The sequence below is a fragment of the Scyliorhinus canicula genome, chromosome 7 (assembly GCF_902713615.1).
Source record: "Scyliorhinus canicula chromosome 7, sScyCan1.1, whole genome shotgun sequence".
Lineage (NCBI taxonomy): Eukaryota > Metazoa > Chordata > Chondrichthyes > Carcharhiniformes > Scyliorhinidae > Scyliorhinus > Scyliorhinus canicula.
The window spans coordinates 93,478,854-93,506,650 of record NC_052152.1 but is presented as its reverse complement, the minus strand read 5'-3'; the positions used below and the strand labels follow the sequence as shown (position 1 = coordinate 93,506,650).

The following is a 27,797-nucleotide window of genomic DNA, read 5'->3' as shown; positions in this document are numbered from 1 at the left end:
AGCAACCTCACCCAGCTAATGAACCCCTCATCAAACCCAAACCTCTGCAACACCTCCCACAGGTAACTCCACTCCACCCTATCAAAAGCTTTCTCCGCATCCATGGACGCTGCTATTTCTGACTCCCCAACCACCGGCGCCATCATCATAACATTCAGGAGCCTCCCCACGTTGGCATTCAATTGTCTCCCTCATGAGACAATTTGGTCCTCATGCATCACCGTCGGGACCACATCCTCCACCCTCCTGGACAGCACCTTTGCCAACAACTTAACATCTACGTTAAGGAGCGAGATCGGCCTATAAGACCCACACTGAAGGGGGTCCTTGTCCCGCTTCAGGAGCAAAGAGATAATTGCCCTGGACATCGTCGGGGGCAAAGGCCCCCCCTCCCTGGCCTCATTCAGGGTCCTCACCAGCAGCGGGCCCAGCAAATCTGGAAATTTCTTATAAAATTCCACCGGGAACCCGTCAGGCCCCGGCGCTTTCCCTGTCTGCATGCTTCCCAGCGCCTCCACCAACTCCTCCAGCACAATTGGGGCCCCCAAACCCGCCACCCGCTCGTCCCCTACTCTTGGGAACTCCAGTTTATCCAAAAAGCGGTCCATCCCGCCTGCTTCCCCGGGGGGTATCGCCCGATATAGCCCCTCATAGAAGGATCTGAACACCCCATTGATGTCCTTCCCACCCCGCACTAAGTTCCCACCCGCATCCGTGGCTCCCCCAATTTCTCTAGCTGCCTCCCGCTTCCGGAGCTGGTGAGCCAACATCCGGCTTGCCTTCTCCCCGTACTCATACACCGCCCCCTGTGCCCTCCTCCACTGCGCCTCCGCCTTACGGGTGGTTAAAATGTCAAACTCCGCTTGGAGACGGCGCCGCTCCCTCAGAAGTCCCTCCTCCGTGGTGTCTGCATATCTCCTATCCACCCTGACCATCTCCTCCACCAGCCTCTCTCTCTCTCAACCCTCTCCCCCCTCTCCTTGTGCGCCCGAATAGAGATCAGCTCCCCTCTAACTACTGCCTTTAGCGCTTCCCAAACCATCCCAACCTGCACCTCCCCGTTGTCATTGGTTTCCTGATACCCCTCGATACCACTACGGATCCGACCGCACACTTCGTCCTCTGCCAAACACCCAACATCCAACCTCCACAGCGGGCGTTGATCCTGCCCCTCCCCCAGCTCCACCAAATGTGGAGCATGATCAGAAATGGCTATCGCCGAATACTCCGCCCCCACCACTCTCGGGATCAGCGCCCTGCTAAGCACGAAAAAGTCAATCCGGGAGTACGCCTTATGAACATGGGAGAAAAAGGAGAACTCATTACAAAAACCTCCAAGGGTCCACCCCTCCCATCTGATCCATGAACCCCCTCAGCACCGAGACCGCTGCCGGTCTTCTGCCCGTCCTAGACTTCGAGCGGTCCAGAGCCGGATCCAGCACCGTGTTAAAGTCCCCACCCAGAATCAATCTCCCTGTCTCCAGGTCCGGGATCAGGCCCAGCATACGCCGCATGAAGCCCGCACCATCCCAGTTGGGGGCATAAACATTAACCAAGACCACCCGCTCCCCCTGGAGTCTCCCACTCACCATCACATATTGATGTGCCCTATCCGCCACCACTTTGGACGCGACGAACGACATGCTCTTACCCACCAAAATTGCCACCCCACGGTTCTTGGCATCAAGCCCCGAGTGAAACACCTGTCCCACCCAACTCTTTCTTAGCCTCACCTGATCCGTGACCCTGAGGTGCGTCTCCTGGAGCATAGCCACATCCGCTCCCAGCCCCCTCAAGTGAGCCAAGACCCGGGATCGCTTCACCGGACCATTCAGCCCCCTCACGTTCCATGTGACCAACCGAACCCGAGGGGCCGTCCCCCTCCCTATACGCCGATCAGCCATAGCCCTTCCTCAACCCACCATGTGCCCGGGGAACCCCCCAAGCCCGCTCCCCACGGTGGCAAACTCCCCTCCTAACCCCCCCTTCACCATCCATTCCCTCAGTCCCTGCAGCAACAACCCGGCACCCCCCCTCTCCTCCTCCCCCCCCCAAACCCCCCACCCCAAGTTAGGGCCCCCCCTAGCTGCATTACCCCCAACATTATACTTCCGTGAGCCAGCTGACTTCTGCTGACCCCGGCTACTCCCGCCATAACCACGACCCCCCCACCCGGATGCAACACAGCCGCCAATCCCTCCCTCCCAGCGCCGGCCCCGTCCCCAATTCCTCCGGCACGGGAAGAAAGCCCGGGCTTCCAACCCGAGCCCCGCCCCTCAACCCAACACATGGGAAAAAGACAGACACATGACCCATCGGGACCCCAAACTACTCCACCAGTGGTAAAAACAAGAAAAAAACCACAATAAATAAGCAACAGCCCCAAAGAAACCCCGAAAGAACCCAAAAACCATAACTCAAATAGCAAAAACGGCAAAAACAAACAGGAAACAACCATCAGCAAATACAGCCACTATGGGCAAAAGGATACCCAAGAGGACAAAGTCTCCAAGCAAAGTACATTTCCCTCCAGCCCCCCAGTCCGAATCCAAGTTCTCAGCCTGGACAAAAGCCCAGGCCTCCTCCGGAGAGTCAAAGTAGAGCTGGCGGTCCTTGTACGTGACCCAGAGGCGAGCCGGCTGTAGAAGGCCAAACTTCACCCCCTTCCTGTGGATCACTCCCTTCGCTCGATTAAAGCCAGCCCTTCTCCTCGCCACCTCCGCGCTCCAGTCCTGAAAAATCCGAACGTCCGTATTCTCCCACCTGCTGCTCCTCTCCTTCTTCGCCCACCTCAACACGCACTCCCGGTCAACCAAGCAGTGAAAACGGACCAGCACCACCCTGGGCGGTTCGTTCGGCCTGGGCTTCCGCTGCAGCACTCGATGGGCGCCTTCCAGCTCCAGGGGACCACAAAACGACCCCGCACCCATCAGCAAGTTTAACATTAGGACCACATAGGCTGCCAAATCCGAACCTTCCAGCCCCTCCGAGAGGCCCAAAATCCGTAGATTCTTCCGGCGGGTGCGGTTCTCCATCTCCTCCATCCTTGCCTGCCATTTCTTGTGCAGTGCCTCGTGCGACTCCACTTTCACTGCCAGGCCCAAAAGCTCATCCTCATTCTCCGAGGCCTTGTGCCGCAGCTCCCGTATCTCCCCGGCCTGAGCCGTCTGCGTCGCCACCAGTTTGTCCAGTGAGGCCTTAAACGGCTCCAGAATCATGGCTTTGAGCTCCATGAAGGAGCGCTGAAGCAGCTCCTGCTGCTCCCGCGCCCACAGCTGCCACGCTGCTTCCCCGCCCGCTGCCATCTTGCCTTTTCTGCCTCTCGCCGTTCTCGGAGGTAAAACCGATTTTTGGACCGCTCCGCTGCGAGTATAGTCCATCCACCGGCTGCTGGGCACACTGGCTGTGTTTCCCCCCCGGGGAAAAATCTAAACAGCGCCGTTGGGGGCTCTTAAAAGAGCCCGAAAATCCAAAAAAAGCGGGAACTTCCGAACGTGCGGCTTAGCTCCGCATTGCCGCCACCGGAAACTGTTAACTTCCTCTTTAACCAGCAATGCCATGCCACCACCTTTTCCTTTCTGCCAGTCCTTCCTAAATACTAAATACCCTGGGGCATTCAGTTGCCATCACGGGTCACCCTGCAGCCATGTCTCCGTAATCCCAATTATGTCGTATCCATTTACATCTATCTGTGTGATTAGTTCATCCACTTTATTGCAAATGCTCCGTGCATTAAGGCACAAAGCCTTTAAGCTTGTCTTTTTAACACAGTTTGGTTTGCTCCCAATATTTGTCACTATAACCCTGTTTGAATTTTGTCCTTGGTTTCTCTACCTATCTTTGTCCAGGTTCCACCTCCCTCAAAACCGGTCCCAATGTCCCAGGTATCGGAAACGCGCCCCCCCCCCCCCCCGACACCATCTCTTCAGCCACGTATTCATCCAATAGATCCTGTCATTTCTACTCTGACTAGCACATGGCACTGGTAGTAATCCTGAAATCACTACCTTCGAGGTCCAATTTCTTAACTTTCTTCCTTGCTCCCTGTATTCTACTTTTATGACCTCATCCCTTTTTTTTATCTATGTCGTTGGTACCGTCGTGTACCACAACCACTGGCTGTTCACCCTCCCCCTCCAGAATGTCCTGTGCCCACTCCAGGGAGGCAACATACCATCCTGGAGTCTCGTTTGTGGCCACAGAAACGCCTGTTTATTCCCCTTACAATCGAGTCCCCTATTACTATTGTATTCCCACACTTTTTACCCCTCCTCTCTGCAGCAGAACCAACTGTGGTGCAATGAGTTTGGCTGCCACTGCTTTCGCCCGAGAGGTCATTCCCCTGAACAGTATTTAAAATGGTATATCTGTTTTGCAGGGGAATGGCCACAGGAGATTCTTGCAGTACCTGCCTACCTCTCTTGCTCTGTCTGGTGGAGTCTCAGCCTGCAGTGTGACCACCTCTCTCTGTGCTATACACGATACTCTGTCTCGCGGATGCTCCACAGTGTCCCCAACCGCCGCTCCAGCTCTGAAACCCAAGCTTCCAGGCGCTACAGTTAGTATGCTGATCCGGGGAATTAGAACTGTCCTCAGCCTGCCGCATGGAGCAAACCAAGACTTTGAACTCTCCTGTCATGGTTTACCTCTTTAAATTAAATTAAACCTTGGAGAGTAATTTATATTAGATTAAATCCAGTTCCCAATGGTCCTTCTTTCCTGATCTTGTACCAGCCTTACAGATTAGAAACCAAGAAAGTATTACAAGCGATAGAAGTTAAGGACTTACCCGCATTATCTGCTGCTCACCAATTACCTCTCCCTTGTAGTCACCTGCAGCAGGGCAAGGCCACTCACTGGAAATTTGAGGAATAAATCAAGGAATAAAAAGCATCTCCTCCCACCCAGCCTCAAATTCCCACCTAGCTTCAAATTCCCAGCTCCCAAACACTCTTTGATGTGCCTCATTCTGGATCTGTCCTCTCCGTCTCACTGGGAGTGAATGATCCTTATAAAGTTATTCTCCTCCCCCAATATATTGAAATGGTGTTCTCTGGGCAGCACAGTGGTGCAGTGGGTTAGCCCTGCAGCCTCACGGCGCCGAAGTCCCAGTTTCGATCCCGGCTCTGGCTCATTGTCCGTGTGGCTTCTGCACATTCTACCCGTGTTTGCGTAGGATTCGCCCCCACAACCCAAAGATGTGCAGGGTAGGTGGATTGGTCACGCTAAATTGCTCCTCAATTGTGAAAAAAAAAATTGGGTCCTCTAAAATTATTTATCAAAAAAAACAAAGCCAGAGAATCGGGCCCGTAGTGTCATAACTAATTTGACCACGCTGCTGGAAGGATTTTTAAGAAAAAGAATAGTCATGTGGGAGTTTGGCAAGTAGACTTCTTTTTATTTCCACATACCCTGCACATCTTTTTTGGTTGGTGGCTGAGACCCACGCAGACACAGGGAGAATGTGCAAACTCCACACAGACAGTTGTTCGAGCGAAACAAGGCCCGACAGTTGCGAAAGTGGCCAAAAACGAGAACCGCGCCAGGCGCCAAACAGTTTGCGATGCAACCGGCCTGCTCCCATAGGCGCTGTAGCGTGGCGCGAAACCAATTATAACTACTTAATCCCTATTTCTATACAATTAACAGGAGCCAACCCACATCCAACGGCCTTCTGTCATTCATCGGCCTCCCCACCAAGTGGTCACGCTGGCGCCGATTAGTACTCGTTTTGAAAAACGTGAACCTGGGGGGGGGAACGGCTTCTGCAGGGAGCCAAGGACACGAGTAGCCATCTTTGCTCACAGGCAGAGAGTCCGGGGGCGCAGGGGGGAGGATGCGCTTTGGGCAATCGCATGCGGCACCAGCATGCCAACCCCTGGATCGTGTGTACCTGTTCCGGGGGCAACCCTTTTCCCTGCCCAGCTGCCCCTCCGACATAACCCCCACCGACTGCTGAGGCCTCTGGCCATGCAGCTGAAGGCTATTGCTAATAGGGAATTGGCAATCATGGTTAGCTGAGCACCACACAGATGGCAAGTAAATTCCCGTGGATGGGAGGGCCACGTAGCATGTGGGAGTCATTATCTAGCATTCCAATCACACCTTGATACATGGATATGTATCAAGGTGTGATTGGAATGCTAGATAATGAAGGCAACACCACACACACAGCAGCCAACATCTGAATGCCCAGGGGATGGGACACAGCTCCGGGGACATGTTGAAGGCCAGAGGATGGTCAAATGCTGCGGGGAGGGGGAGATGCCTGGAGAGATGGGCCAAGAGTTTGAAGGTCGGCCTGCACTGCGGAAGAAAGTGACAGGCGTCATACTTGTGCTCGACGGTTTTTAATGTGTCACAGATGTCATACAATTCCCCCCTCCCGTTGGTGACACCCCACTCTCCCCACCACCAGCACCCTCTCCGCCCTCCCTCGGTGCATTCAGTGATCCTCAACATGCTTCACATTCCTAGCTCTACCGCTATGTCTAGGTTTCTCCACAGGATGCACATCTGAGCTCTGGGGCCGGAGGGCCCTGGCGTACTTGTCGATGGCACATGCGCAGCCATGCCACCCTATCCGATGTGCTGACCTCGAGACGTGGCTTCATCAGAGGGGTGGAACTCAGGGGAGCTGGTGGTCACCATCCCCACTCCATAGGTCAGATCCAGGTTCGCACCCTACGCTCCCTCATCCTCTCGGTGCCCATAGGACCCCGGGGTTCACCCCGGAACAGAGGGGCAGCTGGTGCGAGCCACGGCTGCCTCTGCATCATCGATGGTCTTGCCAATGCTCCTCAGCGACTGGGACATGCACTGCAGCACCTCGCCAATGCCCACCTGAAATTAGGATAAGCTCCGCAGCGCCTTGGCCATTCCCATCCGAAAGCGGGTCAGCCTGGTAGATAGAACAGTACAGCACAGAACAGGCCCTTCGGCCCTCGATGTTGTGCCGAGCAATGATCACCCTACTTAAACCCACGTAACCCGTATACCCGTAACCCAACAATCCCCCCCATTAACCTTACACTACGGGCAATTTAGCATGGCCAATCCACCTAACCCGCACATCTTTGGACTGTGGGAGGAAACCGGAGCACCCGGAGAAACCCACGCACACACGGGGAGGACGTGCAGACTCCAAACAGACAGTGACCCAGCCGGGAATCGAACCTGGGACCCTGGAGCTGTGAAGCATTGATGCTAACCACCATGCTACCGTGAGGCCCCATGTACTGGGTCACATTTACCAGCGAGTCAGACATTCTGTTGAGGCCCTTAGCCATGGCCGTCACCGACTGTACGACGCCTTGGACACCTTCACTAATGGTGCTGACGTCGTGCACCAGACTCTCCACTGCGGTCGTCACCCCAGCAGTGTTGGCCTCAGTGCCACGCATTACCAGCGACATCTGTGCCCATAGCCTCTGGGACTGCTCCAATCGGCTATGGACCTGCTGGAGTGTCACCGACATCTCTCTCTGAAAGTACCAGCCGCACACTATCGTCTGCATAAGCTCCAGGTAATCCTGTACCAGAGGCTCAGCATCTCACTGGGACTCAGCTGGTCTTGGGATCTAGCAGACCTCCGACTGCTATCTTGCCTGGGGGTTCAGCAGCTGTGTGGTGCTCACCAGACTGTGCCCCAAGAAACCTGACAAATGTTTCCCACCGAGGTGCATGTATCTGCGCTGGCGGAGGGTGGAGATGACAGCTGTGACGCATCGATCGAGTCTTACTCGGAGCTCTACTCCAAAGTGTTCTCCTGGGAGGCTGAAGAGGGGGCCATCCAAGATGGATCAGCGCCGTTGGCTAGAGGATCTGCCAGAGAATGGACTTGTGGAGGAATGGATCAGTCAGTAAGGCAACAGCAACTCGCGTTTGAAAGGTCCTCCAGGTGGGGCCCAGTGCATCTTCAACTCTGTGGCTTCCGCCAACCTCCGTGTTGGTGACCGCTCGGTCCTTGGCCACCCCACCATTTCTTCTAGGGCCCATTCCTCGAAGATGGTGAGGATTCTTAAGTCTGGCATGCCTCCGACAATCTGGGTCCTCTCCTGGCGATTCTGGGAGAACCTCTCCTGCAGAGACACATCGTTAGCCACACGCGTGGTTTACAGTGGTGGGAGGGGCGTGTGTGAAGGGAGGGTTGGGGGTCAATGCTCACATGGGGCCGGAAAGGTCTCGAGGAGGGGGGGGGGGTCAACTCACCCGTGCTGCCTGCTGTAGGTCATTGGTCATTGACCTTCACACACCACTGGAACTCGGGTCCTCCTGGTCACGCTCCTCAAGCTTACAGCCGCAGCCACCGCGTCTCAGGTGGCACTGACTGTCCTTTGGCTCACCCTCTGGGACCCTTGGTGGAACAGGGCATTCCGCCTGGCTTCAACTGCATCACGGTAGCACTGTGGGTAGCACTGTTACTTCACTGCTGGAAGGTCCCAGGTTCGATTCCTGGCTTGGGTCACTGTCTGCGGAGTCTGCACGTTCTCTCCATGTCTGCATGGTTTCCTCCGGGTGCTCCGGTTTCCTCCCACAAGTCCCGAAAGACATGCTGTTAGCTAATTTGGACATTCTGAATTCTCCCTCTGTGTACCTGAACAGGCGCTGGAATGTAGCGACTAGGGGCTCTTCATAGTAACTTAATTGCAGTGTTAATGTAAGCCTACTTATGACAATAAATATTATTATTATTATGAAGAGCCTCGCCAGATCCGCATCTTGGGGCCAGTCTTCTCGGCGTCATGGCTGCAAGCTGAGTTTGATTGGCTGTGCAAGTGCTGTTTACGTGCTGCTTCGCCTTAACGATGGGCTGGCGAGAGCTGCCCTGGCGAATCGGCTGGCGAGCCAGCTATTCACAATATATATTAATGATTTGGGGGGAACAAAACGTAACATCTCAAAAGTTTGCAGACGACACCAAGTTAGGTGGGAGGGTGAACGGTGAAGTAGATGCAGGGATCCTACAGCATGAAATGAAATGAAATGAAATGAAAATCACTTATTGTCACAAGTAGGCTTCAAATGAAGTTACTGTGAAAAGCCCCTAGTCGCCACATTCCGGCGCCTGTTCGGGGAGGCTGTTACGGGAATCGAACCGTGCTGCTGGCTTACCTTGGTCTGCTTTCAAAGCCAGCGATTTAGCCCAGTGAGCTAAACAGCCCCTATGATCTGGACAGGTTGGGCGAGTGGGCAAAATCAATGGCAGATGCAGTATAATTTAGATAAGTGTGAGATTTTTCACTTTGGAAGCAAAAACAGGAAGGCAGATTACTACCTGAATGGTTGTAAATTGGGAGAGGGGAGTGTGCAGCAGGACCTTGTGCACCAGTCGTTGAAGGTAAGCATGCAGGCGTAGCAGGCGGTAAAGAAGGCTAATGGTATGTTGGCCTTCATTGCGAGAGGTTTAGAGTATAGAAGTTGGGATGTGTTGCTGCAATTATACAGGGCCTTGGTGAGGCCACACCTGGAGTATTGTGTGCAGTTTTGGTCTCCTTCTCCGAGGAAGGATGTTCTTGCTCTCAAGGGAGTGCAGTGAAGATTTTATCAGACTGATTCCAGGGATGGCAGGACTGTCATACGAGGAGAGATTGAGTAGGCTGGGATTGTTCTCGCTGGAGTTCAGAAGAATCAGGGAACTCATAGAGACATAAAATTTTAACGGGACTAGACACGGTTGATGCAGGGAAGATGCTACCAATGATGGGTGTGTCCAGAACCAGGGGTCACAGTCTGAGGATTCAGGGTAAACCATTTAGGACAGATATAAGGAGCCATTTCTTCACCCAGAGTGTTGAGCCTGTGGAATTCATTACCACAGGAAGTAGTTGATGCTAAAACATTGAATATATATTCAGGAGACGACTAGATATACCCGAGGTTACTACGGGAAGCGAGGGAGGAGATTGCTGCGCCGCTGGCAATTAATTAGATCACCTTTGTTCTTTGTAAAGGGTCTATTAAGGTCACTCCGCTGACACTGACTGGAATGTACCAGTCAGCATGTGGTCTCCTCACTGTAGGCTAAAAGTCCGGTAAGGGACAGAGGTGGACTCCCAGTGGTAGACCAGGGACCTAGTCGGAGTGGAGGGTTGACTTGTAATTGATGGCTCAGCCTTGCAACTAACATCCTGCTAATTGACAGCATATGGAGGCTGCTGTGCTTAGTTATCATTAGGTAGCTGAAGGCCTTCAGAGCTGATTGGTGACAAAATGGTAACTATGGACAGTGTGGCTCAGGAGCCCATTGATCTTCCTCGCATACCTTCTTTCATCTTTTTCACCTCGACCATAAAATACAAACCAATGGCATCATTAAATTTATCTTCACTTGCTATCGGTCAAGAAATTCTACAGCTTGTGGCACCTTTAATTTGTTGAAAGTTGGCATTGAAAGAATTCCTTTTCACACTCTTAAGGGAACCTATTGGGCAATAATTGTTTTTTGAAAAATTTAAAAGCAAGCTTACCACAGTGCGAAAATAGAATTTGACTCCTAAAAGTTAAATAATAATTAAAATGTCGAACATTGAAAAATAAAATTGGTAAAAATGGGATTAAAAGATTACTGAAACACTGAACAAAAAAAAATCAAAGCACATTCCACTTCAAGAATTAAATTGCACAGTGTTTTGATTGTGTCTATTCAAAATAGATTTTGAAAGCAAAACAAACAAATCAGGCTAATATGCAGGGTAAATTATGTCTGGTCTGGTGCTAGAAAGTTAGTAAGAAGGATTTCAACGTGAAATCTACCCAAGATATGCTCACCAAATTTTCAGATCTCCTGTAACCATTTTGCTACTGCAGGTTGAGTACTGAATTCACTAATATTTTTAGACGATTTCTCCCAAAGTGAAGTAAATAATTCAACTAGCACATAAAGCTGAACAGACAAGAATCAACAGCATTCATCACCCTTTATAACAAATTTACAAATTTAATTATACCATCCCAAGTACGTTTGAGTACTAACAAAATTCTTGCAAACACAAACTCCAAAGTTCAATATTTTGAAAAGAAAAGTAATTTTCTAACAATTTCTCAAAGGTCAATACAACAGCCTACACTCTCATGCGGCATATCACATGACGATAGCAAACTCACATGTATCTGGCGGGGATAAATTGACTTCTTGGTCTAGTGAAGTAACAGATCCTCTATTCACATTTTCCTCCCAGTACTGGGACAAATTCTTGTCAAGTGTTGGAATGCCTTCTCGCACTGCAAGAAACAGACAATGGATCTTTTGTTTGATTCCAACAATGAAATGGATGGCGAGCCAGTAAAAGTAGAGCTCTCGAAATATCAACAAATCATTACCTTTTCTGACCAGATTCTTCACTTACTCATTAAAAACTCCATCTCCCATTGCTCTCTCAAACAAGATTTGCATGTTAACCCTCAATACATCTCTGTTCTGAAAACTGCTCTCAAAAATTTTAACCGCCTGGGAAACTGGAAAATGCATTTTATTCTTTGTAGTCTGAGCACCAACAGAACTATCAGTGAACATTTAAATTTGTAATCATCATAGAATTTACAGTGCAGAAGGAGGCAACTCGGCCCATCGAGTCTCCACCGGCTCTTGGAAAGAGCACCCCACTTAAGCCCACGCCTCCACCCTATCCCCGTAACCCCACCCAACCCAACCTTTGTTTTTGGACACTAAGGGCAATTTTATCATGGCCAATCCACCTAAAGTGCACATCTTTGGACTGGGGGAGGAAACGGGAGCACCCAGAGGAAACCTACGCAGAAACAGGGAGAACGTGCAGACTCCGCACAGACAGTGGCTCAAGCTGGGAATCAAACCTGGGACCCTGAAGCTGTGCAGCAACTGTGCTAACCATTGTGCTACCATGCTGACGTAATGATGTGGAGATGCCAGCGTTGGACTGAGGTAGGCAGTGTAAGACGTCTTACAACACCAGGTTAAAGTCCAACAGGTTTGTTTGGAGTCACTAGCTTTCGGAGCACAGCTTTTAACAGGTGCGTCACCTTTAAATTTGTAGCCTTTGAAGCAATGTATTTCCCTTTTAATTACTGTCCAAAGTCTGCCGTTTCATTTCAACAGTGGCACATCGGTTTGTATTTAGTATTCCTTTAACATTACAAATATACAAAGCAGTTACTCCTGTAGTCTCAGTGACAATGGTGAGATTGTCAGGGGACTGCAAGATTGAACCTCAGCCATTCAGTCCCTCAAGCCTTCGTTGAGGTAGTACTGTCAATTCTTGTGAGCTGAGAGATGAGAAAATGAGCTCTGTAACTTGCTATCTCAAGTGGAGCAAAAACGAGCAGGAGCAGTTTATGTCAAGTTACTACTGAGCAACAGAGACAGCTATGGAACAATCACTAATCCATACCATTTTCTTTTTCTTGTTAATGCAAGATGCTTGAGGGTAGGATGCAGCATTTAGGGAGTTAAAAAGGGGATGTAGGGAAAGGGCAGAATATCTTTTTTATTAAAAAACAAGACAAAAATATCTGATCATTTTCTTTATACTTTACATCTGTCATTACTCATGTATAAATACGTTATAACCGGCACTGTTATGGAATTTTCATTCTAATATTTACTTACTCCGAGCGTAACTGAAACTCTAAGAAAGTCAAGCGTGGACAAGGATTCAAAATTTGCAGTTGAATTCTTGCTAATGATCCATTTTTTTAGTTCCAAACTAGCAGTAAACTTAGATTTTCTAACTTTGACTGATGACAAATTCAAAGGCTTGATCCAGCACATTGGCTCTCAAAGCACTGTTATGGGCCAGGGTTTAGAGAACCACAAAGTGTATCATGGAGTTCACCTGAGCCACACCTTTTATTAGATTGTGGTATGGGGAGCACACGGCCCACTCTACAGGTGTGGTACAGCAGAAATGGACAAGTATTTTTTAAAGCAAAACAATATTTATTCTATGAACTCTAGTTAACCTTTTTAAAACATCCAGTAAACATCTTAGCAACCATCAATTCAAATACAACCCCCAAAGACTACAACATTAAGTAATCCTTTAAGCTTTCCATTAAACATCCATCAGACTTAAAAACAAAACCTTTAACAGAAGCACATTAGGTTAAAGTCACTATTGAGAGCAGTTATTAGTTTTAAATCACCAAAGAGTTGATTTACAGTTTTTAGATTACAGAGAGACTAATATCCCTTCTGGCTGTGACTGCAGCTATCCAGCTCTGAAAATGAAACTAAAACACAACATGCAGCAAACAACCTAAAACTAAAGTAAAAGGCTGACAGACAGCCCAGCTCCACCCAGTCTCTGACATCACTGATAAACATCTATTTCTTAAAGGTACATTTCTTAAACACTAATTTCTTAAAGGTACTCTCACATGACAGCACTCAAATATATATTGCAAAGACAAGTGAATTCATACTCCCCACACACATGTTCCCGATTTCAGGATCAGTTTGTTTTCACTTCTAACAAGGATAGAGGCATACTGGATCTACTTAAAGAAAATGAAGTGGGTGAACAAGGTAATGCAATAGTTGGTAATGTCAAGTGAGAGTACCTTTAAGAAATGAGTGTATTTTATAGAATAACTGTAGTGCGTGTACCTTTAAGAAATGGGTGTTTACTACTGCAATGATGTCAGAGTGTGGGTGGAGCTGGGCTGTCTGTCAGTTTTTAGTTTCACTTTGAGAAAAGCTTGGGTGTGTCTGTGTTTTTTAGTTTTGTTTTAGTGTGGGAGCTGCAGCCAGCCACAGAAGGTGTAATGTTGTTCTCTCTGCCATGTAAAGACTATCTCTTGATCATTTGGTGAATTCAGAGTGATAACTGTTCTCAGTCGTGAATTTAAACCTTATGTGCTTCTGTTAAAAGGTTTTTTTTGTATGTCTTATGGATGTTAAAACCAAAGTTTAAGGATTAGTGTTGTATTCTTTGGGGGTTGTATTTGAATTGATGGTTGCTAAGATGTTCACTATATGTTTTAAAAAGGTTAACTTGAGTTCATAGAATAAACATCGTTTAGCTTGAAAAAATATTTTTCGATCTCTGCTGTACCACACCTGTATAAGAACATAAGAACTAGGAGCAGGAGTAGGCCATCTGGCCCCTCGAGCCTGCTCCGCCATTCAATTAGATCATGGCTGATCTTTTGTGGACTCAGCTCCACTTTCCGGCCCGAACACCATAACCCTTAATTCTTCAAAAAACTATCTATCTTTACCTTAAAAACATGTAATGAAGGAGCCTCAACTGCTTCACTGGGCAAGGAATTCCATAGATTCACAACCCTTTGGGTGAAGAAGTTCCTCCTAAACTCAGTCCTAAATCTACTTCCCCTTATTTTGAGGCTATGTCCCCTAGTTCTGCTGTCACCCGCCAGTGGAAACAACCTGCCCGCATCTATCCTATCTATTCCCTTCATAATTTTAAATGTTTCTATAAGATCCCCCCTCATCCTTCTATATTCCAACGAGTACAGTCCCAGTCTACTCAACCTCTCCTCATAATCCAACCCCTTCAGCTCTGGGATTAACCTAGTGAATCTCCTCTGCACACCCTCCAGCGCCAGTACGTCCTTTCTCAAGTAAGGAGACCAAAACTGAACACAATACTCCAGGTGTGGCCGCACCAACACCTTATACAATTGCAACATAACCTCCCTAGTCTTAAACTCCATCCCTCTAGCAATGAAGGACAAAATTCCATTTGCCTTCTTAATCACCTGTTGCACTTGTAAACCAACCTTCTGTGACTCATGCACTAGCACACCCAAGTCTCTCTGAACAGCGGCATGCTTTAATATTTTATCGTTTAAATAATAATCCCGTTTGCTGTTATTCCTACCAAAATGGATAACCTCACATTTGTCAACATTGTATTCCATCTGCCAGACCCGAGCCCATTCACTTAACCTATCCAAATCCCTCTGCAGACTTCCAGTATCCTCTGCACTTTTCGCTTTACCACTCATCTTAGTGTCATCTGCAAACTTGGACACATTGCCCTTGGTCCCCAACTCCAAATCATCAATGTAAATTGTGAACAATTGTGGGCCCAACACGGATCCCTGAGGGACACCACTAGCTACTGATTGTCAACCAGAGAAACACCCATTTATCCCAACTCTTTGCTTTCTATTAATTAACCAATCCTCTATCCATGCTACTACTTTACCCTTAATGCCATGCATCTTTATCTTATGCAGCAACCTTTTGTGTGGCACCTTGTCAAAGGCTTTCTGGAAATCCAGATATACCACATCCATCGGCTCCCCGTTATCTACTGCACTGGTAATGTCCTCAAAAAATTCCACTAAATTAGTTAGGCATGACCTGCCTTTTACGAACCCATGCTGCGTCTGCCCAATGGGACAATTTCTATCCAGTTGCCTCGCAATTTCTTCCTTGATGATAGATTCCAGCATCTTCCCTATTACCGAAGTTAAACTCACTGGCCGTGTGCTCCCCATACCACAATCTAGTAAAAGTCGTGGGTCAGGTGAACTCCATGATACACTTTGGGGTTCTCTAAACACTGGCCCATAACACATTGGGGGTTCGAGGGGATAAAAGTCTATCTATTGGATCGGCTTAGTGAACTTAAACACAGTGAGGGGTGAGCATACTGTGGTTGCTTTTCAGGTGTGGTATTTCAGTTTAGGGAGGGAGTGTGTTGTGGACAATGGCTCTTTCAGAGGCTCTGAAGTTTTTGGGGGTGGAGACGGTCACACGCAACACCTTACGGACAGAGACAAAAAACAGACTGTTAGATTTGGCAAAAACATTGCAGTTAACATTACCTGACAAAATGCGAAAAGATTAGGTAATTATGGTGGTGGCTCAGCTTGGGTAGGGTGCTCTTTCCAAGGGCTGGTGCAGACTCAATGGGCCAAATGACCTCCTTCTGTACTGTAAATTCTATAATTAAGCCTTTTTCATTTCATTGGAGAAGATTGCGAAACAATTGAAATGGCCACAGGACATGTGGAAATTACTGATTGAAACAAAGCTGTTAGGTAGGCCTAATGAAGTGCTGGCATCACTTCATGTGGAGGTATCGGAGACATAGCAGGAGGTGAAAAAATCCATCTTAGGTGCATATGAACTAGTGCCTGAAGCCTACAAAGGTTTAGAAATTTAAGGAAAGAATTTGGTCAAACATACATGGAATTTGAAAAGATCAAACAGAGTAATTTTGATAGGTGGATAAGGGCTTTGAAAATAGACCAAACGTATGAAATTATACTTTTGGAGCCGTTCCTGATGTGGTGAGAACTCATGTGGAAGAGCAGAGGGTTAAAACTGCGAGATTAGCAGCAGAAATGGCAGATGATTATGAATTAGTTCATAAATCAAAGCTTGGTTTCCAAAATCAGTTTCAGCCTGTGAGGGATAGAAACTGGGGACATGAGAAATAAAGTGGTAAAGGTGGTCTGATGGGAGATAATAAGGAGAGTGTACCTCAGACTAAAAATGAAATCCAGGACAGTGGAAAAGAAATGAAAAGTTTCAAATGTTTTCACTGTAATAAACTAGGCCATGTAAAGTCATACTGTTGGTGGTTGAAGGCAAGCACTGGGAAGGCTGATGTGGTAAAACAGGATAAGAGAGTGGGATTTGTTAAAGTGGTAAAGGAAAGCCCAAGTCAAGTGAAGGAGGTGCAAAAGATTGTACAGCCTGATCAAGAGGTGATTGATGAGAAGGTACCAGATGTCTTTAAAGAATTTACTTGTGTTGGTAAAGTTTACTCATGTGTATCAGGAGGAGCAGGTAAAGAAGTCACAATTTTAAGAGATATGGGAGCTAGTCAATCTTTAATGATAAGAGATAAGGATTTACGTAGTTTGGGAAGAATATTGCCAGAAAAGGTGGTAATATGTGGAATTCAGGGTGAGAGGAGTAGTGTTCCATTATATAAGGTAAGGTTGGAAAGTCCAGTGAAGAGTGGTGAAGTGGTAGAAGGAGTAATAGAGAAACTATCTTGTCCAGGAATACAGTTTATCTTGGGTAATGATATATGAAAATGAAAAATGAAAATCGCTTATTGTCACGAGTAGGCTTCAATGAAGTTACTGTGAAAAGCACCTAGTCGCCACATTCCGGCACCTGTTCGGGGAGGCTGGTACGGGAATTGAACCGTGCTGTTGGCCTGCCTTGGTCTGCTTTAAAAGCCAGCGATTTAGCCCAGTGAAATAGCGGGATTGCAGGTGGGAGTGATGCCTACTGTGGTTGAAAAGCCAATGGAAAATCAGACAACTGAAGTTTTGAGGGGCGAATATCCTGGGATTGTTCCGGATTGTATGATAACAAGGTCGCAAAGTCACAGGTTAAGACAAGAGGAGAAGGGCAGCACGGTGTTGCAGTGGGTTTGCCTTGTTGCCTCACGGAGCCGAGGTCCCAGGTTCGATCCCGGCTCTGGGTCACTGTCCGTGTGGAATTTGCATATTCTCCCCATGTTTGCGTGGATTTCGCCCCCACAACCTAAAGATGTGCATGCTAGGTGGATTGGCCATGCTAAATTGCCCCTTAATTGGAAAAAATGAATTGGGTATTCTAAATTTTAAAAAAAAGAAAAAAAAAGACAAGAGGAGAAATCAAAGAGTGAAGATCAAGTTGAAGTGCAATTATCAGAAAAGGAGAGACAGAAGCTCCAGATGTAGTTTCAGCTAGTGTCCACGGGGAAGGCGATAGGGCAGTTGCGGAGGGCCAGAACGTTAATGTATGAGTACGGGGGAAGGCGAGTAGGATGCTGGCCCATTAGTTGAGGAAACAAGCAGCGGCAAGAGGGTGATGGACCATGGAGGGTCTGGATGGGATATTTGGGACCTTTTATAGGAGGTTTATGAGTCTGAGCCCTCGATAGGGGAAGAGAGGATGCGGTGGTTCCTGGATGGGTTGGAGTTTCCAAAGGTAGAGGAGGGGCGAGTTCAAGGCCTGGGGGCCCCGATTGGGGTGAGGGAGGTGATGGATGGCATGGGTGCGATGCAAGCAGGCAAGGCCCTAGGTCCAGGCAGGTTCCCAGTAGAGTTTTATAAAATGTTTGGTGTGGAGCTGGGGTCACTACTGGTGAGAATGAGGCAAGGAGAGAGGAGGGGGGGGATCTCCCTCCTCCATTGTCACAGGCTTCCATCTCCCTGATTTTAAAGAAGGATAAGGACCCAGAGCAGTGTGGGTCGTACTGCCCAATATCGTTATTGAATGTCGTTGCCAAGCTATTGGCAAAGGAGCTTGCATCACAGATTGAGGACTGTGTGCTGGAGGTGATAGGGGAGGATCAGACGGGTTTTGTGAAGGGAAGGTAGTTGGCGGTGAATGTGCGGAGGTTACTTAATATGTTTATGATACCCTCGGAGGGGCAGGATGGAGGCGATGGACGCGGAAGAGGCTTTTGCTCGAGTGAAGTAGGCCTATTTGTTGGAGGTGCTTGGGGCGGTTTGGGTTCGGGCAGTGGTTTGTAGATTGAGTCTGGCTGCTGTATAAGACTTGGTGGAGGGTGTGTCGACAAACCCAGTGAATTCAGGGTACTTTAGGTTACATATAAATTGCACATGGGAAAGTGTGAGGTGTTCCTGATCAATGGCAGAAGGCAGAAAAGGAGATTAGGGGAGTTGTTGATCAGGGTGGTTTGGGCGAGCTTCAGGTACCTAGGCATTCAAGTGGCATGGAGCTGAACCCAACTACATAGATTGAACTTCGCTCAAATGGTGGAGGGAATGGAGGGGGATTTTAAGTGATGGAACATTTTGCCTTGTCACTGGCTGGGCAGGTGCAGACAGTGAAAAGGATGATGCTGCCTAGGTTTCTGTTCGTGTTTTCAGAACCTCCTTATCTTTGTCCCCTAGTCTTTTTTTTTCAGAAAGTCAATGGGATGATCGCGAGGATTGTGTGGGGGGGGGGGGGAGAAGGTGCGGTGAACTTTACTGGAGCGTGGGTGAGGGGGGGGGGGCTGCGTTGCTGAATTGATAAATTATTATTGGGCGGTGAATATTGCGATGGTGAAAAAGTGGGCTGTGGAGGAGAGGTCGGTTTGGGGGCGGGTGGAGGCAGCATCATGTAGGGGAACGGGTTTGAGGGCTTTGTTGTTGCCAGCTTTGCAGCTTTCCCCAGCCAGGTACTCCATGAGCTGAGTGGTGGTGTCGGCAAGGTGTTGGGGCAGTGTAGGCAGTATTTTGGGTTGGAGGATATGTCGTTGTGGGTGCTGATCCGCTACAACCATAGGTTTGTGCTGGCGGGACTGGATGCGAGGTTCCAGGGGTGGTGACAGAGGGGGATTGAGTACTTCAGGGACTTGTTTATAGGGGGCAAATTTGCTGGGCTGGTGGAGTGCGAGGAATTGTATGAGTTGCCCAAACGAAACGGTTTTAGGTACTTGCAGGTTCAGGATTTCGAGAGGAGACATCCTTCCCAGGGCTGCTGCCTCCGGTGTTGCAAGCCAAGCTGTTATTGGAGGACGAAATAGGGGAGGAGAGGGTGTCAGATATTTATACGGAATTTGTGGAGAAGGAGATGCTCCAGTGGAGGATATTAAGCGCTAATGGGAAGAGGAGCTGGGAGGGGAGGTGGGGGCAGGCCCAATGCAGAGGCCTTCAGAAGGGTGAACACATCCTCATTGTGTGCGAGTTTAAGCCTCATCCAGTTTAAAGTGGTGCTTAGGGTCCACATGACGATGGTGAGGATGACTAGGTTCTTTGCGAGGGTGGAGGATAGGTATGGGCGATGTGTGGGCGCGTGAATCACGTCCACACTGGGTGGGCCCAAGATTGAGGGGGTTCTAGCAGGGGTTCTCGGATGAGATGTCCGAGGTGCTGGGTGTGGGTATGGTTCCGAGTCCAGAACTAGCGATATTTGGTGTGTTGGAAGATCCAGGAGTCCGAATCAAGTGGGAGAAGGGGAAAAGAGAGGCCGATGTATTGGTCTTTGCCTCCCTGATAGCCCGGAGACAGATTTTGTTATGATGGCGGGACTCGGAGCTGCTGGAAACGGGGATATGTGTGTGGGTGAGTGACCTGGCAGAATCCCGGGAGGTTGGAGAAGGTCACGTTCGCTCTGCGGAGGTCAGTAGAGCGGTTCGGCCGGAGGTGGAAACCATTCACCTATTTCTTCAAGGAAAATTGAGGGGTCAGCAAGGGGGGAGGGAGATAGTAAGGGGCTTAAAATGGGGAAGGTAGGACATGTCTGGGTGTTGCTATCTGGGTGGTTGGAGGGTTGTAGTTGTTTACTGGATTGATGTGTTGTTCTCCCGATAGTCTGCATACATTTGTTAAATGCCGTGAATAAAAACATTAAAAAGAAAATACCTGTAGTAAACTGAGCCCACGTAACTTCCACCTGAGCGGGGTGGAGATTCGCGAAGGCTTGGAGCAGACTGGGTCAGATGCACTAATCACATTTAAATGATGCAGATGTCGTTTTTTGCCTGTGGCTCCTGGTGGGGGTGCAAACCTCGTTATCGCCACCAGCGAGGGACCGGCGCATGTTGCCAGAATCGGCACCGGGTGTGCACCTCAATTCTGGCCATACGCTTGATTCTCCGCCCGAGCAGTTCGCGTTTGCGGCGACGCGAGGCGGAGAATTTTACACAATGTCTTTTCCGTTCCAAATGCGGACTAATCAGATATCCCTTTTCTACTTTTCCATTATAATTCCAGCCTTTGGAGTTTTCATTCTATAAAATTATACGGACCCATCAATAATTTTATTGCCATATATTCAGTTTACCAATTTCACAATGGTCATCGGATTGCTCTTCAAATCTTTGAATTGTTGAAGATTGACGAGACCCAGTATTATCTACCAGAGGTTGTTCTGACCTGGATAAAAATTGAAAGAGAAAGCCAAGTGATACAAGATGTGTTAAGCAAAAATACATTTGCCAAAAAGTGATACATTAAGAAATTAACTTTTTCTTTTGTCCTTTCCAATACAAAATCAGCCCAAAGCTGTACATTTTGCATTGTTCGTTCAAATCAGAAAAAAATGAATGATTTTAAAACCGTTATAATTATGAATTTTAAACAGAACACCTGAATGAAGTAAAATTTCAGGTCACTAAAAATACAGATACCCATTAAGCAGGTACTCGATAACCAAAGTGTTGGAACGCCATGGACCAAATTTACTGCATAAGTAGCATTGGGCAGACACTTTAAATTAGGGCATAGGTTGATATTAACCCCATTATTTATTTTTTATTAAGGGGCAATTTGGCCAATCCACCTACCTTGCATATCTTTTTGGGTTGTGGGGGTGAGATCCATGCAGACATGAGGAGAATGCAAACTCCACATGGACAGTGTGACCTGGGGCCGCCTGATATTAACCCCATTATGAGAATGAGTTTGCTGGGTTGGAGGAAGTTGCTGAGGGGGAGCAAGCCGGTGGGGGGGGGGGGGGGGGGGGGGGGGGGGGGGAGGAGGAGGAGAGAGAGTGGAGATATCTATAGGTGATTCGGAGATAAGGGGTCAGCTTGGGGTGGGGAATTTGGAGCGAGATAATGCATCAAAGCAACTCAACCTCCTTTCTGTGTGAGGATGGCCTTATATAGTTTAAGGTGGTACATCAGGTACATATGACTCGGGCCTGGATGAGTGTTTTTTTCCCAGGAGTAGAGGATGTGTGAGAGGTGTGGGAAGGGGCTGGCAAACCACATTCACATGTTCTGAGGGTGTGCAAAGTCGGGGAGCTTCTGGGAGGTGGTGTGCGAGTCTGTCGGGGATTGTGAGGGTGAGGATGACACCAGACGCTATGGTGACAATCTTTGGGATGTCAGAGGCGCTGGGCTGCAGAAAGGGTAGGGGGTTGATGTGGTGGCCTTTGCCTCCCTAATTGCCCGGCGACGGATACTACTCAGTTGAAGGTCAGCAGCGCCGCCGGGGATCACGGCATAGTTGGGGGATCTGTATGAATTTCTTAGGCTACATAAGATAAAGTTCGCCCTTAGGGGGTCAGAGAAAGGGTTTTGCATGCGTTGGAGGCCGTTTCTGTCCATGTTTGAGGATCATTCGTCACTTGGGGTGTGGTGGGGATTAAAAAGGAGGAAAATCAAACAAACTATATGTACTTTGTTTAATTTGTGCTACGTTAACGTGTTTGTGTGCGTTTGGAATTAAATATATTGTTTTAAAAGTAGCATTTTGCAGGTTTTAATAAGGATATCAAATTTGGTGAAAATGGAAAATGACATGGAATTAAAAAATTGAATCAAATGAACAGCTATATAAAGGACTAATAATGTAGAACAGGTGTATTGGTGATATTAAGAGTTATTCACATTATAACAGAATGCACTGGTATGTTATCCTCAGTATCAACAACCATACTCTCGGGAACAGATTTTCTCATCCTGAATTGGGACAGAGACAGCACGGCAAAAAGAAATGGCACCGTGCCGGTCTGCCACTTCTGTTCCTGACTCTGACAATTTTCCCCAAGCAGGTGTCAGGAGGGAAAGCAAAGATTCCCACCTTGTTATTTGGGTGTACCAAGTTCATTAGGAAGCTCCTCTTCTGGGCTCCCTTTTCATGGGGGCAGGCAGCTGTTCTTTGAAACTGATCAGCTACAACCTGGCAGGAACAGAGGTGGCAACACTTTTGTTTTGCAAAAAACTGAAAATTTGGACAAAACAAATTTGAGTAATAAAATAAAAGCTATTAAAATTTAATAGCTAATGGTTTAATATCCTATCCGAGGTTCCAGCTCTCCATTTGCCGTGGTCACTTTGAACATTAACATCCTCTTTTTTAAAAAAAAGTCTGCGCACAGATGGCAGACACAGCAACGGCAGAGTGTGGCCCACTCCTATGGTGTCCCATGTCCATTCTCACCCTTCAGCCACTAATTGGGCTGCAGAGCCATCGAGGGTCATTAAGATGGGGACCCCAGTATAGAAAATTGAATTGAAAAAAATTACTCCAAGTGGAGTGACCTAATTAATCAACTTGATGAATTGCTCAATATTCCACACTTATATATACTAATTATCGAAGTACAGTTTTCAGAGAATTATTTTGGAGACCACCTTCTTCCTCGAGCTGAGAAATTAGCAGAGCAATTATATTATATGCTGGATCAATTATATAATCTGTAAAATGGAGAAATTAAATCGACACCAATTAAACAGATTTCACTTGGGGCTCCAAACAAATGGGGGAAAAAGGAGAAGGCTATTGTTCCCACAGTCTAGGCGGATTTTAAACAATGGCCCAAGAGGCCTGCTGCATCCTGAAAATTCCTCCTTACATAGTTTTGGACATACCTGTACCATATGCAGCAGTTCATTAAAGTGTCTCAATAACTACCTTATCAAGGGCAATTAGGGGTGGTTAATAATGCTGCCGAGACAGCAATGTTCACAGTCCAGGAATGAATATATAAAAAGATTACAGACATTGAAATGCCAGGTTTAATACATGCTGCTGATTTATTGGTTATCTTAATTACTTGATAGTTTTATAAAATTGTTATTTATTTGTCTAATAGTACACAATAATTTACACAAAGACATTAGGGATATTTGCCCAGTGTTTTGGATCTTTACCTTTCATTGGCACCATAATCAACAGATGAAGGAAGGTTTTCAGTGTTGACTGCGTGGACATCACAGGATTGGATTTCATTAATTGCCATTGACACTTGATGTTCAGGCAAACCAGGAACGGAGGCCAGAAATGAGCCATCAACATCTTTTTTTAAAAAAAGGTTTTATTAGCATGTGTGCTGCAATTTATGCATATTAGCAAAATGCTCAAAATACTTCATGATTTATTTATACCTTTTATCATTTTGTTCTGAAAATATACAAAATAAACTAGAATAAAAACATTCCCTCCTCTTTTTGTTTCAATTCAGAATGGGACTTCTCTCCAAAATGGAAAATGCATGAGTCAATTTAGAAGCAAGAAGTCAAAGCATGGATATCACTATTATTCTAATAAAATTTTATTAGTGGAGTCCAACACTCTTAGGGATGCAATAACACTACACATTAATAACACCATGACTTCCGGTGGCGGCATGGTAGGTGGAAGTCACACATTGGGTAGCTCCTGCTCGAAGATCGGATTTTTGGAATTTAATGCCCAGTCCCAGGGACAATTTTCAGACGAACAGGTGCAAGACGTAAGGAAGGAGGGGGATGTCTAAAAATACAGAGGAAAGCTGTTGGGAAGAAGAGGGCAAGAAAAAGTTTCCCATCGAGCAAAAGGGCCAGCCCGGCAAAAGGAAAGATGGCGGAGGTTGGATAGCTGGGTGCGGCCGCGCCCTTCACAGTAGAGATGAATGAGGTGATGGCCGTGGAATTTGACAAAAAGTTTTCCAAGCACATGGAGGTGATGACGAAGGAAATGATGGCAGCAATGAAGGTATTGATGGAGGAGGCAATTGCCACGGTGAAGGCGGCGGTGTTAAAGACATCGGCCGAAGTGCAGGAGCAGGGCGAGAAGCTGAAGGGGATGGAGGAAGCTTTATCGCAGCATAGCAACCAGTTCACCTTGATGGGTGAGGAGCAGCGGAGGGTGGGGGAGGCCATCAAAGGACTGCGAGTGAAGGTGGAGGACCTGAAAATAGGGAGTGGAGGACCCGAGGTCGACTGGGTACTTTGCCAAGATATTGGCGGAGCTGCTGGGAGGGGGATGTTCCCTACCAGTATGAACTGGATCGGTCGTTGAGGCCTAAACTGAAGACGAACGAACCGCCAAGGGCAGTAATAATTTGTTTTCAGAGCTATCATGTGAAGGTGAAGGTCCCGAGTTGGGTGAAACAGAAGCAGAAGGTGCAGTGGGCAAGAGCTGGTCTCTACCAGGACTTAACCGTCGAGCTGGCGAGAAGGTGGGCGGCTTTCGGTCGAGTGAAGGCAACAATGTATAGCAGTGGTGTTAGGTTTGGCATGGTGTATCCAGCGAAGTTGGGTACACCAACTCAACTCAAAGGACTTTTACTTCGGGACGGTGGAGGCGGCGGAGGCTTTCGTATAGGCAGAAGGACTGGGACAGACATGAGAAATGGGACTGAGGTCTGGTTGTGGACCGAGGGTAGGGTGGTGGAAGGTTGTATGTAGTTTTCTTTGTTTTTTAATAGTGGTTTAAGGCTGTGAAGTTGCCTGTTTGAGGGAAGGTTAGGAGTTGGGATTTTGCACAATGGTGGTTTTCTGGGGTTCATTTGTTTGCAACTGGGTTTGTTTAGCTGTTTATCTGATGATATTTTGTAAGGGGTCTGGGCATGGGGGAGGGGATTGGGAGAAGGGGGGCCTGTGCAGAGGCCTCCACACTAGCAAGCTTAATTGGCTAGTGAATGAGAGCGTTGTGGGGGGAGGGGCTGGGGTCATTGGAGCCTGGTCGAACAGGTTTCGATGGGCTGGGAGGTCCGAAGGTTCGGGTGGGGGGGGGGGGGTGTTGAAGAGAATCAATGGCAACAAAGGCCGGGGAGGGCCTGCTCTGAAAACTGCCGAGTTGACAGCGGTGGCAAATTCCACCAAAAGCAACAAAGACAACCTACAACATTCTAGAACAATCAACAACATTCTCAATAAAAAACACCCCAACACTGGAGGCGAGAGTAACTGCCCTTGACATCAAGGCAACATTTGATCAAGTGTGCCATCAAAGAGCCCTGGAAAAACTGGAGTCATTGGGAATCTGGGAGAAAACCCTCCACTGATTGGAGTCATATTAAAACAAGGGAAGATGGTTGCCGATATTGAAGATGAACCATCTCAGTTCCAGGAATTCACCACAGGAGTCATCCTAGGCCCAACCATCTTCAGCTGCTTCATCAATAACCTTACTTCCATCATAAGGTGAGATGTTCGTTGATGACTGCACAAAGTTCAGCACCATTCACAACTCTGCAGAAACTGAAGCAGTCAGTGTCAAAATGCAGCAAGACCTGGATAATATCCAGGTTTGGATGGACAAGAGGCAATTAATATTTGCGCCACTATAGTGCCTGGCAACAACCAATTCTAACAAGAGAGAACCCATCCATTGCCCCTTGACATTCAATGGCATTCCAAACACTGAATCCCCCACTATCAACATCCTATCCTGGGGGTTACCACTGACCAGAAACTGAACTGGACTAGCCATATTAATATTGTGACATCAACAGCAGGTCAGAGGCTAAAAATCCTGAGGTGACTAACTCACCTCCGGACTGTTCACCATCTACAAGGTACATCTACAAGGCTTTGACAAAGAGTCATTGGACTCGAAACATTAGCTCTTTTCTCTCCCTACAGATGCTGCCAGACGGGCTGAGATTTTCCAGCATTTTCTCTTTTGTTTCATCTACAAGGTACAAATCAGGTGTGTGATAGAATATTCTCACTTTCTGGAATTTTGAAGCTTCAAAAACAACACTCAAGAAGCTCGACACCATCCAGTTCAAAGCAGCTCGTTTAATTGCACCCCTTCCACAAACATTAATTTACTGCCTGACACCCCCCCCCCCCCCAAACCACCGCACACAGTGCTGTCGTTATGTACATGATGCACTGCAGAAACTCACCAAGACTCCTCAAACACCACCTTCCAAACCCATGACCACTACCATCAAGGACAAAAGGATCAGATAAATAGGAACACCATCACCTGGAAGTTCCCCTCCAAGCTACTCACCACCCTGGCTTGGAAATCTATTGCTATTCCTTCACTGTTGTTGAGTCAAAATATTGGAACTCTCTCCACCCCTCCCATCTCTCACATCACTGTGGGTGTCCTTACGTCACATGGATTGCAGCAGTTCAAGAGGTAGCTTACTATGACCTGCTCATGGGCAATTAGGGATGGACAATAAATGCTGGCCTTGTCAGTGGCGTCCACATCCAGTGAACAAACATAAAAGACTGATCCTTTACAAAATTAGAGGATGCAGATCCACATCTTCCCCAAAATATAATCAACCATACCATGTGCCATGCACCACTTGTATACCAAATTTTGTTGAAATACGTCCATCAGTTTTTGAGGTGCATACAGATTAGTTATTGAGATTTTTAAAAATTAATTTACGGGATGTGGGAGTCGTTGGTTAGGCCAGCATTTATTGCCCAACTCTAGTTGCCCTTCAGAAGGTGGCGAGTTGCTTTCTTGAACCGCTGTAGTCCTTGAGGTTTAGGTACACCCACCGTACTGTTAGGGAGTTCCAGAATGTTGCCCCAGTGACAGTGAAGAAACGGTGATATATTTCCAAGTCAGAGTGGTGAGTGACTTGGAGGGAAACCTACAGGTGGTGGAATTCCCAGGTATCTACTGCGCTTGTCCTTCTAGATGGTATTGGTCGTGGTTTGGAAGGTGCTGGCTAAGGAACTAAGTTCCTGAGTTACTGAGATATTTATAGACAGACTAACCAGGTTGAAAACATAATGTTTTCCACTTTGTGACATTGGTAAATATCATATCCATGCTCTAACTCCTTTTTAATATATAAGATTCGTTCATTTGTTTCCCTTTACATCCAGAAGGTTATTACTTTAATTTGAGTTTCAATTTACCGTTAAAACTCACTTGTCATAATTTAATGAATTTTGCAATTGTGCATGCAGGCCACAAGATGGAGTATAACATAGTAACTAAGTGTCAATAATTTATGGTGAAATAAACATTTATGATGAAACACCCTGGGCTGGATTCTCCAAACATGGGGCTATGTCCCCACGCCAGTGTAAAAACGGTGGCATTTCAATCCCCAGTTTCCTGCAAAAAATAAAGAGCTACTCACTTATCTTGAAGAGGCTAGCAGAGACCCGGAGTAATTCACACAGCTTTGGCTGCAGATACGGGCCCCTGCACTTCCAGTTCCGAGTCCACGCATGCGCAATGCGGTG

At 47.5% G+C, this 27,797-nt stretch overlaps 1 protein-coding gene across 5 annotated transcripts in view; it reads right to left on the bottom strand.

Moving 5' to 3' along the window:
- The window catches only part of ofd1 (OFD1 centriole and centriolar satellite protein), a 180,605-nt gene that overhangs the window by 38,370 nt on the left and 114,438 nt on the right, over positions 1–27,797 (bottom strand). For all 5 annotated transcript variants that reach the window (XM_038802471.1, XM_038802467.1, XM_038802470.1 and 2 more), the window contains exons 17-19: positions 23,514–23,658; positions 20,696–20,787; positions 11,107–11,223 (exon numbers count right to left, since the gene is read on the bottom strand). In XM_038802471.1, the coding sequence (XP_038658399.1) occupies positions 11,107–11,223; positions 20,696–20,787; positions 23,514–23,658 (354 nt within the window). The remainder of the gene's footprint in view (positions 1–11,106; positions 11,224–20,695; positions 20,788–23,513; positions 23,659–27,797) is intronic.